We start from the raw sequence: 15,996 nt of genomic DNA, 5'->3' as shown, positions 1-15,996 counted from the left end.
AGTGGGGGCAAATAGAGTGTTGTTGAGGAATACAGTCGCGGGATGATGCTGAAGACTGCGGCCAATTACTGATAGTTAACGATGTGTGAGTTTAGCTTTAACCCAGTTGTTAGCAGTAACAAAGAGAACAGGGAAACAGTGGAGAGCATCCATTTATAGATGAATATATAACTGTAACGTGGAGTTGCAGACGAAGGAGCTAGGAAACATCTAGGACGGCAAGAAGGAAGAAGCCATCAACGCCATACCCGGGAAAGAGGAAGAAGAACCCCTTGCAGCATGCTCTTCCCAGCGAAGGACCTGGGATGCTGTTGACTCAAGTCAGCAACCTTCAGACCCTGAGGGGCAGCTGAAGGGTGACTGTAACAGGGGTAGAGCTGGGAATTGTGCTCGTAACAGCTATGTTACCGTCGAGACCTTTCCTGTAACAGTGTTCTTTTGTTTTCTTTTCCTGTAATAATTAGATCTGGACCACTATCAATTATTTGATCAGACTGTTAAGATTTCAATTATACTAACAATAAATTCTTGCCTTTGCATAAAAGGTGTTTCCTTCTGCCTGTAACACGATTGTCATTGTCACTGCTTTCGGATGAGGATGTTCCAGCTGTCCTTCCAGCGCAAGTCCTTGAGTTCAGTGACAGACAGCGAGGGCTCCCCATAGGTCACAGGGCTGAAGGTGCAGTAGACGAAGTAAACTGAAGAGAACCAGGCTACGATCAACGCACTGAGCATGCTCTTGAGAAGCAGAGATCTGGGGTGAGAGAGGCAAAGAGCAGTCAAGTTACGTCAAGGCTGGCCAAGCACTTCCGAAAGGAAGACCTACACGTGGTCTGTCTTCTCTAGAGGCACATGACAGAGCGTGGCTACTGCTGGAAACACCACGGCTTTCCCTGCAGCAGCTTGCCAAGGTGAGAACCCTGGAGAGGAGAACGGTCTCACTCCTCTTGTCTATCTGTTAAAACCAAATACCTGCAGAGGTGGTCGCTGAGATGCTGTAATACGATGGGAACCAGGAGAATCTGGAACGTGAGGGCAGGCAGGTAGTGGTACAGGAAAAGTGTTTTCTCCATCAGGAAGAAGGGCAGGTAATTCACAGCCCAGCCTCCAACACCGATCCCCCCCGCTGATACCCAGAGCTGCCATGCCTCTGCAAGAGACAGGAGAGACCTCATAGCACAGTCCCTGGAAACCTAAAGAATCCAAGAGGTTGCCTACTGTCATGGTTTGGGTTCCCCTGCCTCCTCTACACTTTGTGCTAATACAACCTTCAACTAAGGACCTGGTTACACTTTGTCACGCTTTTATGACGTACCCATCCAGACAGATTACTGCCAACATGAAGCAGCTTCACAGTGTGACTACAAAATGTGCTGCCAGGAAGGTCAGCCTAAAACTGCCTGGCCACACAGAGGAGATGGCACCTGGGCTGGAACAAACACATTGAAAATAAACCCCTTCCCACACAGCCAATATCTGCCTCTTTTAAAGCATCACAAAAGGGCTCAGTAGAATCCAAATCCGAGGCCTGGACATTTCTTACATCCAGGGAATGACTCAAATAAATATTATTCTGGCTACTACATTGTCTTGTGAGGCGATGGTCATAGTGCCATAACCATAATTAGTCTCTTCATGGGCTACTCTAGATGTTTGTGTGACCCTAATTAAAATTTCAGGCTTAGGGGCCAGGGAAGAAAAAAGTGCCAGGACAGCCGAGCCCATCGTTGTAAAAATGTGGCTTTAGGGCTATTAAAGTGTGACAGAACAAGCGACAACCCCCCCACTTTGACACACACACAATGGAATCAGACCTTCAGGAATGTCGTAAATCTTTCTCCTTCGTCGTACCAAGTACCACAGGGACAGACACACGTAGACCAGAGCAGCGACGTTAGCTGAAGCCCAGGTGACAACATTCCCAAGGAGGTGGATCTGGGCCTGAAGGACAGAAGATGGTCTAAGCCAGAAGCAGGAACATGCTGCAGTTCTTCTAGGTAAGTTTAAATATTACCCACACATACTTCCTAAATTAAATGCCATAATGTGCCTGGCTAGTAACCTGGTATTTCCTGGATCAAAGGTAGTTGATAAACCTTGCTGCTTCTAAAGACTCTTTTGTAATGTAAGGCATTTAAAAGATGCTATTGGAGATGAACTCATCTTCTAAAAGGAATCAATAATGGAAACTATTAAACTGCAGTTTTCCTTTTAAAAAAACATGCAAGATGCCATGATTTAATTAAAAGCAACTACTGTCAAAGTGGTATCACATGCCAAAAAAACCAAACCAAACCAAACCCAACCCAACCCTCAGGGAAAATATATTCTTAATACAGGACAAAACCATCCTGGAGCAGCTCCTTGACCAGACCTGCAGCCCTGCACTCACTCAGGAGCTCACATTTGAACTGCAGTCCGCTTTCTTCACCAGGTTCATGTTTCTTTCTACCTCTTCTACTTACACCAGAGGTCGGGTGGAGCCAGTAGGCAATATTTGTGTCCATTGTGATCCAGTCCAGAGCAGAGGAACTGTACTTATGTTCTGTGTCTTCATTTTTTAATGTCAATATTTTCCACTAGAAAAGAAAAAGGTAAACGGAAGGCTTTCAGAATTGGGACAATGTGTGGGATAGCAGGCTTGGGGGAACAGCTCCAGCTATAAGATGTTAAGTTCCTAACCTGGGAGTGGAGAAAGATTTTGCATCTCTCATACTGGCTACTGATCAATACAGTGGGTTTATTTCTATTCTTATATAATGCACTTTCCTTAGTGACTTTCTACAATGTTAGTAAGGGGCATCAACACCACTGACTGCGTATACGACACAGTTTTTATAGTTCAGGTCCAGACAACTGATCTTGCTTCCCCCTTCTTTTCTTTACACAGTCACTTGGGTACGGGTTGCTGAACAGCATAGGTCTCTAATGCCCTTCTAAGCGCATGCAGAAATATTTTTTTTTCAGTGAGGAAGCCAAACTATCAGCAAGGAGTAAACAACAAATCCTCAGGCTCAGAGTTTGCAGAAATGCTCAGGTTCTGGCTCGGCAGCAGAAGGAAAGGTGAACGGAATAACACGACACTCACCTGCAATTCTGTGAACTTTGCCATGAAGCTGAGGTTTTTACTTATGTCCATCTGTGTGGGAGAGTGGAGTTCCACTTCCCTCTCTTTTTGCTCTTGGCCTGGAAGAAAACAGCGTAGCTCAGCAATAACCAGGTAACAGGTAGAAAGCTAGAAAGGAGAGCACACACGACGTACCCCTGGCTCCTCACACCCCGGGAGCCCTTCTCCACTACACAGTCCAACTGCAAGAGTGCTCTAAGGGCATTTGTAAGGATTCTGACATCAGGATAGAGCCAGAGCCTGCTGAACACACATGATACCACCTTCCCATTGACATGGAGTCCCCTAGTCACAGAAATCTGCTTCGAGACCACGGCTGAGACGTACTTTTCCCGTATCTGTGCTCTTCCACATTCCACACCATGCTCTGGTGGTAGCCTTTGGACAGCTTCTCTCCAACCACCTCCAGCTGCCGGTATCCCCACTCAGGTAAAGATGCTCCACTGAGCTGAAAGTGAAAGATGAGTGTGAACTTACAGCCCTGCCAATTTGAGCTTCAGGATGGAAGTGCCCAGGCCCTGCCCTAGCAGTGGATGACAGCAAGGGACTGCTAGAAAGTATGAGAAGAGCCACCACGCAATTCTGTCTCAACAAATGCTACAGCCATGAAGTCAGTGACTCTGGCAAACCCTGTGAAGAGAACCTTAACTATTCCAGCCACTGTCACTGCAACACAGACTCAGCATCCATTTCTGAGGCAGTAGCTGAGCCCCAGTTGTGTAGACAGTGGTCGCAACCTCCTGAGAAGCAGGACAGCTCTGCATGCTGAAAAGGAACGAAGTACGACTACCTGAAACACATGCTGCTCTTATCACACCAAGCAAGTTTATTGTTTCCTTTTATTTACTCATTTGGTTATTTGTTTCAGTGGTTTAGGCATTTTGGAGCAGAGAGATATGTAATTGATGAGATTACGAGAACTGCATGGAGCAAAAGCTATAGGCAAATAAACATAAATCCACTTGCCTTTAGCACTGCAGAGGTGTTCACGTGAACAAACCTCACTTCTGACAGAATTGTCTTCCACACGTCCGTGTCAGACTCCCGATTTACAATTTCCTACAACAGAAAGATGTCTTTTGATCATCATGTTGTCTCAGCTGTTCCTGCTGGAACATGATGAGCTCCTCCCTTCCCTTTGACCACTCACCACTCTCCAGAGGTTCTGTGCTGGCATGGAGATGTTATAATCAATATAGCAGGAAACTTCTTGGGAGTGGGGGCTAAGAGGGGCAGCAACATCATGCCTAGAAGACAAGTAAAGTAAGATCCTCCAACACCATTTCCCAAATTCATATAAAAAGCAAACTCATAAAGGTATTGGATTGGCTTAGACCAGATTCAGTAATAAAGCAAAAAGTAACTCAGTTATACAGATTGCAGTGTTTACTCTGAAAGAGAACACGCCCCACTAGCAAAAGCTGCCAGGAACAGGCTCAGAGGAGGCCAGTACAGATGCCTGCTCTGCCAGGCTGAAGAACAAGCACTGATTGTGACAAACAGAGACACTGTTCACTGGGGTTTCCAATAACGAACAAATTAGGCTTGGAAGGGACATAGCAAAAACCCAAGCTCAGAACAAACCCCTTCCTAATCTGAGTGATATTCAAGTACACGCGGACGCCCTCTGGGAAGCAGTCAGGAGGCAATTTCATACTGCAGCCTGCAAAACAGCAAGAATCCCTGGCAATCAGCACACCGGCTTCTCCAACACACCTTCCTAACTTTCAGAGCACATCCTTCATGCAGGAGTATGATTCTGTGAAAATACTAAATATCTGCACCTGCCTGGAGCAGAGGCAGTGAAGGGGCAAGGATGAAGCCTCACCAAGGAGATTATGTAATTAGGAAGCCGCAGAACTATCATGAATTATAAATATGGGTGAAACCACCACTAGCCCCTCTAAAGGCCACAAGTAGAGAAGACCAGGAACAGCTAGCAGCCATGAACAGCTTGTGAGTACTATCAAATCCCACTGCCAAGTCAACTGCAATAAATAAACAAGCATGCAGCATCCTTTCTCCGGGGCACAGGGATGGCTTATGTAACTACCCACATGAGGTCCCTCCTAGCCCCACCATTGTAAGAATCCATGGATAACGGGCAGTTTGCAGCCTCTCGGAATGCAAGGGTCACTGCGTTTCAAGCCCTGAACAGTTATTCTGAGAGACAAGAGAGCACCATGAGCCAGCAGGCTCGGCAGAGCAGAGGATGAGGAAAGGACTTACGTGTTGAGGTACCGAGTGGTGATGCCGTGGACCAGCTGCACGACGTGTCCGTGCCGGACGGGACGGGGTGGGTTACTCACCACCAGCTGCTGCCTGGTGGAGTGACACCCAAGAGGAAGTGGTTACATTCTTCTTGATATATCCTGCAACCTTGTCATGACCAAACTGTTAGGTCAAGAAGCTGCAGGCAGGGACAGACATTTAGGCAGTAAGGTGAGAAATTAAAGCAATCTATAGGTTGTACCAGAATGGAAACAAAGCTCATTAAGGCAAAGGTGAGTTAAGGGCAGAATGACTCAGAGGACTGGTAATGAGATACTGACACCCCAGCCATTAGGTCAGTGGTGGGAATCCAGGTCAGTCAGGAATGAGGTCAGATTATTCCCACCACACAGCTGCTTGGTGGCTTCTGTGAAATGAGGAGGAGCTTCAGTAAGGTCTGACGGGTGTTCGTGCTACACCTGACATCACTTCTGGCAGAATTGTTACAGAGATCAATGGCTATCTATCTCCACCATGAAGAGCAGACTCTCATTTTGCTTCTGGACAGGGCTAAGGCATGCCTTGGCAAGGGGGAATGCTGCAGTTCAGCCAGCTGCTGCCTGTACGTCCCTGTTCTATAGAAGGACTTCACATCCTCCACGGCTCATATGAGTCTTGAGTTTGAAGAGTTTTAAGAAGATACTGGGCTTCTGTGGTTCTGGCAGAGTCCCTGCTTGAAAGGTTTGCACTATGGACAAACCTGCCCAATGTGGATATGATTTATAATGGCACAGAGTCCTTCTGGTATGATTCTTTAATGTTCCCAAAGCAACCTAAGAAACCTAACAAAAGCAACTTCTTGATCAGTATGAAATGGTATCACACAAGGGCTGTTACTGGCAAAACTACAAGAACAGAGTCCTGCTTTCCACTGACAGTTACAATGGCAAAACACTTCAGCACGAACCAGGCCTCTCAGGCACAGGCACCCACTTGGAATCCCTCCCACTGCGGCAGATTCTACAGCTCATCCCGCACCTTAAATACAAAGCAGGACAATTCTGCAAAAGGGATTTCTACTCTCTTCTGAGGCTCATTCAAGTTTGACGGAACTCATCAAGGCACTCCAATGCCACGGCTCACACACTTCAAAAAGCAGAACTTCCCTTTCATGCAAAGCACCTGAAAAGTTCCCACAGGTCTTGTGAGTCTTTAAAGTTCCCCTTGTGCACAGCACAGCCCACGTCCTGGCAGGAGCAGTTCAGACAGAATTACAGAGTCCTCAGTAATGCTTTTACCATACCGAGGAGGACTGTGCAAACAGCCACCCTTACCAACTCTGCAGCTGAAATTACTTGCTCAGGATCACACACGGCCTCTAGGCCCAAAAGCAGTGAATAGTTATGTCCAACCCAAGCTGGATTTGTTTTGGAAGCATATAGAAGCTACGCTTACTGCAGCTTCGCATTTAAATCTCTTGCATACTCACATTCCAGGATCTTTGACGATCCACCAGTTGTTCACATCCTTGAAGGGATAGCAGGTCACCTGCTGTTGATGGGAACTACCTCGGCCATTCTCGTACCTGTACAGAAAGTTAAAAACACCTCACAGACATGTAACAGTACATTTCTGTGCTCAACAGAGTCACAGCAACACAAACCAGCAGCAGATCACTGGCTCCACTCCTACAGAGCACATCTGCAGTGTGCTCTGGATTAATGAAGAGATTGCCAGGACCCACCCTGAGACACTTGGACTGACAGGTGGAAGAATCAGAGAATACTTTCACCCTAACAATACAGACCCGACCAGATTCCTCACCTGATGGGATAAGTATTCGTGTGAGAATGGAGCCAACACTGCATGGGCTTGCCCAGCACGTTCCGCAGAGTAATCTGAGAGCCGTAGGCCACCTCTAAGGGCTGACCTTGAGTGATTCGAGCCAGCCCACCCTGAGAAGCATAATGATAGGGTGAGTAGAAAGAAGAAGAAACGACCCAGAGGCTGTTTAAATTCTATTAGAGTCACCCGTCACTTTAACATAGCAGTATCTCAGCACAAAGCCTTCTCATTTGGCTGTATCTACAAAACTCCAGTCTTGCAGCACCATCCTCAGCAGACAGCAAACACACCAATGCCTGAAAGACTACAGGGTCTTAGGGAATATCCCTAAAGCCATGCTGTCCTAAAAGGCAGACGGAGCACTCTTCTACAGAAAATCACACTGTCATCCTGTAGTCTACAACATCATCGCTTAAGAGTTCAGTGCTGTATCTACTTCTGCAGAGTTTCCTGTAGGAAGGGACCAATCTTCAGCAGAAGAGTGAACATATTGTTCTTGGTTCACTGGGAAAAGCTTTTAAGTCGTTATTAGGATTTCAGTCATTACTGCTTCATCTTAAAGCAGTACTACAGCAGCAAAGTAGTTAAAAGACATAAAAGGAACAAATACACAAGACCAAAGGAACAAGATTGCACACCTTTCTTCTAGCAGTGAACACAAAACAGATTTCCCCCTCTTCTCCCCTAATAAATCAGTTCCATGACCACATGTTCTTTACCTCTAAGCTGGCTTGGAAAGCACTTGTCATAATCTGGTCATGAGGCCCGGAGCGATACAGCAAAGTCAAGTGAACGTAGAAGAAGGACAGGTACATTGCCATGGGGATGATGATGAGGGCCAGTCCCCTAGCTAGAAAATGGCACATCAAGGAAACCTAGAACAACACCGAGAACTCAATGGTTTCATGCTCCAGATATTAAAAATATGAGTGTGCTTGGCTTGCTTTGTTTGTCTTTTTTAAGTTTCCCCAAACACCCTCATTCAGCTATAACTTCATGGACAGCTGGGTAACTTCCCCCAAGGATTTGACCTGGAGCCAGCAGGAGTTATGTGAAACAGTGTAGGTTTTGAGCCACAAATCACCAAGACATGGATAACAGCAGAAAAGCCAGCCACACACACATGCTTATCTTAAATTTAACTCCATCTTCTCCAGCAGCTGAGCTGGGAAACTGTTGTGTGACATGAGGGTTTGCAGACTATGACAAGGGATTTTAGTACAAAACCCATCGACAGACAGCATCGTTACCTGTGGGCTTGCAAGGCTCCTGGCTGGCTCCTGCACTGAAAATAATATCTTTTGCATGTTGTGCTACCTACATTTGAGAAGTTCTGGTCTCCTATCATGTCCCAGAAGTGGAGTCCTGCGATGGCCAAGAGCAGCATGTAGGTAAACAGGCCCATGTATTTCACTCTGAGAGGAAAGTGCATAAAAAGTGAACACAGTCAAAACCTACACAATTACTTAATACAAGACACAAACATTCAAACTTTCTCTTGAACAGGATGCCTTAAAGTCCAAGGCCTTAGATCCATTACAAGTTTGGTACAACACCACAAATAAGCTTCAAGGCTTTGACAGCAGAAGACACCATTTGTTTGCCAATTACATTAAATAACCGCAGTGACAGAGAACCTTCTGGATAACGAGGTGGCAGATCACAAAGCGCAGAGTCCTTAAATTCAGATTTACTGAAGCTTGAGGCCACTAGGAGGGAGGGGTGAAACACAGATGCTAGTTTATAACACAGAGCCACCTCTGAGATGCATTTTGTTCTTCCCAGGACAGTACCCTCTAATGCCTGGTATGGCCCACTGTGAATTGACATCCTCTCTAGAACAACCTAACTCATTAAAAAGTCATGGAGATGTCTGCTCTGAACAGCACCAAGAACCAGTCTTGAAAAACCAAAGCCCCACGAACCAGTCTTGAGTAACCCAAGCCCCCCTGCTATCTCAGATGGCAGGCAGGAAAGCCAGCTTACTAAACCAAAGTAAGACATCATCACTTACCCAACTGCACAAGAACAAGCTACTCCAGTCAAGAGAAGCCAAAACCACCAGCTTCCAGAGAAGGAACTTAAGTAAAAGGACAAAGGAAAGGATGTTAGGCACCTTCTTGGGATCCTTAATTCAGGTAATTTAACTTGGAAAAAAACTTGCAGGACTCCACTATTCCTTATTCTACTCAGAGGTATCTCATTCTGAAGCTCCCGTGACAGCAACTCTCAGCCCTGACCTACAGGGTGTTGTTAAATGTACTCCTCTGTATCCTGACAGCAAAACTGAATGCTACCTGCCTTCTGATACTACAGATAAAAGACATGTATTAAATCACTTGCTGGGCTCAGTTTAAAGATAATTTTACTTTACTAAAGATTACTTTATCTTCTGTGAGGATCAGAGAACAAGTGAAGTCACAAGAAAAGAGACAAAGATCTCTAAATTCAGCGCCTGTAAACAGGAACAAAGGAGCATTAAGTGACCTGTTATCACCAGTGCTTCTGTGCACAGAAAGAATCTTCCAATAAAAAATCTGGGTGGGCAAAGGAGTGCTCCCAAGGGATTTTATTTTTATTGTAAAATAAAAAAAGACAACCTTGCTACCAATTAAAACAGTCTTCAAGACTGCTCAGAAGAGAAAACTTCCGGGGAAGCCATATGAGAGGTCAAAGCATTGGATTTTACAGACAGATGAAGCGAGTTGCAGAACGATAGAGTGACTTACAGAAAAAAACCACACAGTCTGTGACAAAAAAAAAGTCACCACGAGAATATCCAAAAGGATGGGAGACAATCCAGCTTACCTGTGCTTTTGCAAATTGTAGAACTTCAGGTAGGACAGAACCGCAAGTAGGATAAAAAAAATCAATATTGATTCCAGGAGCATGAACCTTGACTGAGTGATCAAAGAGTTCTCTGTTGGAAAAGAGAGACAGACACAAAATTAGAGGAACTTATCTATAGGCAAGTGCTACCCCCGACAACTGCATCATTATCCAACAGAAGGACCTGCCCCTTTAAGGACAGCCAATTCATTTGCAATCTTACTGGCTGTAATAGGGAGGTGTTGGGTTTAAAAACTTTCTGGCAGGAGCAAAGTACATAGCCATAACTGTCTCCAAGTACAAAGAGGTGGGCAAGTAGTAAAGTCGGGTGAGAGGCAGATAAAGGTGCTGTGCCTGCCTACAAAGGCAAAGAAAATCAATGCTGAGAAATCCAGAGAAGTGCTTCTCAAGGCAAGAGAGTCAAGGCAGTGACCCCAGCAGGCAACGAGCACGACGACAAATCTTCAAGAAAGGGAGCTGCAATGAGCTGCTTTGTTCAGGATTCCCTGAGCCAGAATCAGAGCAGCCGGTAGCTAGGAGAGGTTTCTCTTATCAGATTGCTAAAGGGCTGTTGAGATGCTCTTTCCCTTTCAGGCAGCTGCCAGCAGACCCTCAGAGAAAAAGAACAACTGAGTTATACCCACCAGAACAGTGTCAAATCACGGTGCTAAGGACACAGACTGGTTTGCTGCAGTTTGGAGATGAAGAAATTTGGTAAGCTCTGACTGCAAGTAGGATCATCGTGCTGTTAAAAACCAGTACGTTGTAACTCAGCCCGTAAACCTCTGAGGAAGAATGTACAGGGGTCCTTGGATGCAAGAAACATGGTTTGCTGTTAACGAGGCTGTGAAATGAGCTTGTATAAAGCCTCACTAGAATGGCAGCTTGCTGCAGAGCTGTACGGGTAGAGGGGACCAGAGAGGCTCATCAGAGACTGATCCAGGCCAGGGCTGAAAGTGGGCTCTGCGTGTTGTTAACGTTCTGTGGGGAGATGCTCCTCCAGCCTTTGATGCACCCTTCTCCCCCTGTATGAAGAATGGGGCCCAGGGGAATAATCTTACCCAAGAGAATCAGCAGAGCAGCTCCAAGTGCAGCAGAGTGGGAGAACTGCAGTTCTACCAAAATCTGGTAGGCTAAAGGCACACAGAGAGCACCAGCCAGTGCTGGCAGCAGTCGCAAGGACCAAACAGGAACGTTCATGCTGTATTCTGAAACAGGAGACAGCAGTGATGCACAGATTTGTAAACTATGAACTGCAGAGAGGACTGATCAGTACAGAACTCCTTATGACTACAAGTTGCTGAATCTAACGCCTACCCTCGCTCATTTATTGTCCACCTCAAACTGCTTAAACTGTTTTAACTGCTTTTTAAAAAATCTGCACTATGGAATCATAGTGCCTTAAACTTTTGTTAGAGACCTGCAGAAGACTTAAATATTTAAGAGGAGAAGGGAAGGTGTCAGATAAAGCATTATTTCCACTGGTCAGGCAAAAGGAATCTGTCAGCCACTGAAATACTGCTTATTTTCTCAAAGGAATGAGACAGTTAAAATCAGCTCTTACCAGCTCCAATCCTGTTCCATAAGAAGTTTCCATCAAATCCTCCTAAGTAACCTACAACATAAGCAACAATTCAGAATTTTCAGTCCCAAAACAAGTACAAAAACTGGTGCTAAACTGGTCCTGGAACCATTTCCTAAACCCATAGCTTTTCCATGCACGAAAGCCTTCCTTCCCGAAAGGGTCCTCTTCCGTAGTGTTTTGCCTGCAGCAATGCTTGATAATGCGCAGAGGCACGAAGAATATAAACTGGGGACACCAGATTCTCAGTGACAAAGTTACATGTATTTTTAATCTCTCCTTCCCATACAGACACTTTAATGTCGTGCGTATCTCAGCTACAGAAAGGAACTCAGGCCTGAAAGTCTGCTTGCTGCCTACTATTTCTAGCCACTAGCAGTTCTCATCTCACCTTTCCTTTTATCCAAAGGACTGGATAACAATGAGGTAATGGATATATGGCTCCATCACCTCCCAGTACTCGTGCAATGGCCCCCTAACAATACTAAATAAGGGAAATCCTAATTCTCAGCTGCCTTGTGCTTTTCCCCAGTAACAGGATCTGACAACTCATTTCCAACCAGCCCTTCTCTCTTCCACAACAACAGGCAATCGACACTTCCCAATTTCAGGAGACGCCCTACCTCCCAAAGCTAGCAGCATATGGCCAAAAGGTGGGCCGCTGTCATCCACAAAGAAGATCCTCTTCATGTACAGCGAAACGAATTGGCCATAATAAACTTCATCAAAACTGAAACACAAGAGGCAGAAACACGTCAAGTGTAACTGGAATTATCCTGCAGGCTACAAGGATACAAGGAAAGGGAACACTGATTTGTTGACAGAAAGCTAGGAATACAGCGAAGCACAGCGGCTTTGCCCCTTTAACTTCCACTCAGGAGCTTCCATTAGGGAAAGACTACCAGTGCACATGCAGAGGGTGACATCAGGCAAGCTCTGCTCTTCCGCTCCTGCACTCTTACTCACAAACATTTAAAAACCAAAAGTCTGTGTCATTCAAGTAGGAAACAAACTGTTCTACTCACACTACAGCCCGTGGATAGGAAAGCCCCCAAAGACGGCTTATTAATCCCACCACAGTCAATGCCACGAGGTTCACGTTTATCTTCACAGTAACCACAACTGGCTTCTTCAGAAATCCCAACATCCTGTCAAAGGTCTGTCCAAACCTCCGAGAGCAAACAGAGAAAAGCAGCAGTCACCCTTTCGCTCAGAGCTAGGTGAACACCGCTGGGCAGCAAGCATGCACCACTACTTTCTGCTGCTAGCAGCTCATGGTAACTCATCTCCCCAAGTTCTCTCACTTCCCGCACTGACATGTTTTCTGCTGTATCTACAGCAGTAATTCTAAAAAAGAAGTTACTAAACACACTCAACTTTTTATCTGCCCTGCTTCTACATGCGTATGGTTCTCTGTCATCAACAGTAAGCTAAAAACATTGCTTATTATTACACTGGTTCTGCAGAAACACAAGAGCTTAATCCAAGCCTACATTCCACTTTGCACAAAGCAAACCTCTCGGCCCAAATTCTGATGCTAGTGATAGGTGAACCACATGCTCAGGTAGCTTCAAAAAAAAGAGAGCTATTTCCTTGCAAACTGAGCGTATTTGGGGGGGCAGGGGGGAGGCAGAACCTGCAAATATCCCCAGTCTTAAAAAGCTGGCTATTGGAGCACGGGTGTAGGTGCTGTAGGGCTCTAGCGCAGCCTAGGGGGGAGTGCTGCAGAAAGCAGGATTGAACTCTACTCACGTAGGCAGAACTATTAAAAGCTAGGTCAGAAAAGAGTAGGGAATCAGTATTGTATCTCCTCACCTCAATACAACGGAAAGTTACCGGAATAAATCCATCTGCATCGCTTTGATCAGGGAAGAAGAAAGCAAGATGCGAGCACATCACCACCCTCACGTGCGGTGCCACCGTCCTCGTTTCTCACTACCTACAAAACACAAGCGCTGCGTGGAACAGCCTTTTTAAGAAGCCCCTTGCAAAGCTGTGCTCTCCACGGGCACTGGGGAAACCACACCACTGCCCCACCGGCAGGACCCAGCACAAGGGGAGGCCATCACCTGTGCTCTGCCATCGCCTCGCAGGCCCTGGGACCCCAAAGAGAACCCTGATGGAGAGGACCCTGCTTCTCTCTGCAGGACAGGCAGGCCTCGAACCCTGGAGCAGGAGTGCAGCACCATCTCCCCCACCAGAGCTCACACACCTCAAGAAACCATTAAGCCCTCCACCAAGCTTTGCATCCCCTTCTGCGAGCCTTACAAGGGGGTAGCAGGACCACTAATCCCACCCCAGGCCTTGTTCCCCCTTTTGAGCTCTATGGGGGGCAGCAAGACACTAACCCAACCCAGGCCTCGTCCTTGAGGCTTAGAGGGTCAACAGGACCCACCAGCCACCTCGTACCGAGCCCTGTACCCCGCCTTGAGCGGTTTTTGGGGCTGCACGACCCCTAACCTACCACCAGCCACCCCCCCCCCCACCTCGAGGCTTTCAGGAGCAGTAGGTCTACCAGCCACCCCCCACCAGGCCTCGTACCCCCGACCCCGAGCCTCGCGGGGGGGGGGGGGGGGCAGCGGCACCACTTCTCCCGCCATCAGGCCTCGCCCCACGCCCCTTGAGCCTTACGGAGGCGAAGGGGGGCGCAGGGCCACCAGCCCCGCCGTGCCCCGTGGGAGCCAGCGGCACCGGGACCCCCCCCGGCCCTGAGGAGATGGCGAACCCACCGCCCCCCTCCCCGCCTCGCTGCGCCGGATGTGGCGTCAGACGCACGCACGCACGCACGCACGCACGCAGCGCCGCCAAGGCGAGGAAAGGGAAGAGCCCCGCCGCGTTGCTGGGGCAACGCCCGCCTGTGGGCGCCGGGGCCCGCCATGGCGGCGGCGAGGGCCCCGCCAGCGCCAGAGCCCCTGGTCCGGGCCACAACCCTCAGCCCGGCCCCTACGGCCGGAGGAGCGCCCCAAAAGCTGCGGCCCCGTCTGTCCCCGCCGCGGCACGGCCCCCCGCAGCAGGGTTGCGCGCCACCCCCCCCCCCCCCCCCCGACCCCGCCCCAGTAAATACAAACCAAAATAAAGCACATGCACGTCTTTAATCCAAGAACCAGCCAAAGGACGGGGCAACTTGAGAAAAGCATAACCTGCTTTATTTTTTTAATTTTTTTTTACTTAAATAAGGAGAATTCTTTCATATGGAAAGAGCTAATACAATCACATATTTGAAAGGAGAAACAATAGGTACTGAAACAAGGAAAAAGGGCAATAAAGAGTGTGCCGCAACTGGCCTGGTGATTCCGTGATTCGAGTTCCGGTCCAAGTAAAAGTTTCCAAAAAATATAAACAGGTTGCACGTTACACAATTATCCATCGTCTGCCCTTTCAAATATCTGGTCTACATGAAAAGACGAAGAGAGGAAAGGCCAAAAAAAAATTTACTATACAGGTCATGAGGTTAAAAGCTTTAAGGAGTTCAATATCCCCTTGAGAAACAACAAATGCAATTTATACAGAACCAGAGGAAGGATTCCAGCTAGGGACAACGCCTCGAGACATGCTAAAGGGTGAGCGCCTCACTGCTGCTGCTGTGATTCCCAGGGGAGCGGTCAAGGCTGTGGCTGCAGACACCCCGAGGAGCCAGGACGAGCCCTTGAGCCCAAGGGGGTGTCTACAGCCACTAGGAAAATCTGGTGGTCTTTGGGTTAAAACAAAACAACAACAATAAAAGTAGTTGGACTGCTGCTGGTTTCTTCAGTCAGCAGTTCCACTGCTTCTGCAAAATGCACCTTTTCTGTCGATGGGCCACAACTAAGTATATCCTGATGCCTGTTGTAAATTAATTCTTATTCACAAATGCATCTTTCTGAACAAGGAAACTGGGCTGCCGTACTTCAAAAATAACCCGCGCTACAAGGAATTAACCTGTGCTTAACCAGCCAGAAGCAAAACAGAAGGTTAACAAAATGCAACAGAACAAGACCTTGGCATGCAGTGGTGCTTGCTTGAAAGTGAAGAGAGTAGCCTGCCAAAAGGAGAGACATAGCAAAAATGCTAGGCTCATTTTTTAATATATATCCATAAACACACAGGAACCACAGGGCAGCTTGTAGCTTTGCAGCATTCTTGCAAGGAAACTGTTAAATGGAGTGCCTCTGCATGAACACAAACACGGATGGGAGTTCAATGGGCTGCAAACACATTCAGAGTTACTGACGACTGTACAGCTGTCACGTGGCAGAGCCAGGAGTGGATTATGGAAGATCAACAATACCTGTTTCACTGGTGACTGTGCTGCTTCCACTTGTCATTTAAAAAAGTATACTGGAGCGGGGTTTTTTTTTTTTTTCCCTTGTCTTCCTTCCCTAACGTCAACTTTTACTTTTTTTTAATTAAGAGCTAAAAGCAG

At 47.1% G+C, this 15,996-nt stretch overlaps 1 protein-coding gene across 1 annotated transcript; it reads right to left on the bottom strand.

Annotated features, from left to right (window-relative positions):
• Positions 1 to 134: 134 nt before the first annotated feature.
• On the bottom strand, positions 135 to 12,741 carry POMT1 (protein O-mannosyltransferase 1). The gene is made up of 19 exons (XM_009953760.2): positions 12,620 to 12,741; positions 12,218 to 12,324; positions 11,577 to 11,627; positions 11,074 to 11,220; positions 9,992 to 10,103; positions 9,198 to 9,263; positions 8,505 to 8,598; positions 7,903 to 8,058; positions 7,163 to 7,293; positions 6,828 to 6,923; positions 5,357 to 5,449; positions 4,278 to 4,374; positions 4,094 to 4,186; positions 3,455 to 3,575; positions 3,089 to 3,186; positions 2,466 to 2,579; positions 1,815 to 1,941; positions 973 to 1,150; positions 135 to 754 (listed from the first exon to the last, which is right to left on the bottom strand). Exons 1-19 carry the CDS (start codon positions 12,739 to 12,741, stop codon positions 580 to 582), a joined length of 2,178 nt encoding a protein of 725 aa, XP_009952062.1. The 3' UTR covers positions 135 to 579.
• Between the last annotated feature and the right edge of the window lie 3,255 nt (positions 12,742 to 15,996).

This window comes from Leptosomus discolor, chromosome 19 (assembly GCF_034619465.1).
Source record: "Leptosomus discolor isolate bLepDis1 chromosome 19, bLepDis1.hap2, whole genome shotgun sequence".
Lineage (NCBI taxonomy): Eukaryota > Metazoa > Chordata > Aves > Leptosomiformes > Leptosomidae > Leptosomus > Leptosomus discolor.
This window is presented reverse-complemented; position numbering and strand designations above follow the sequence as displayed.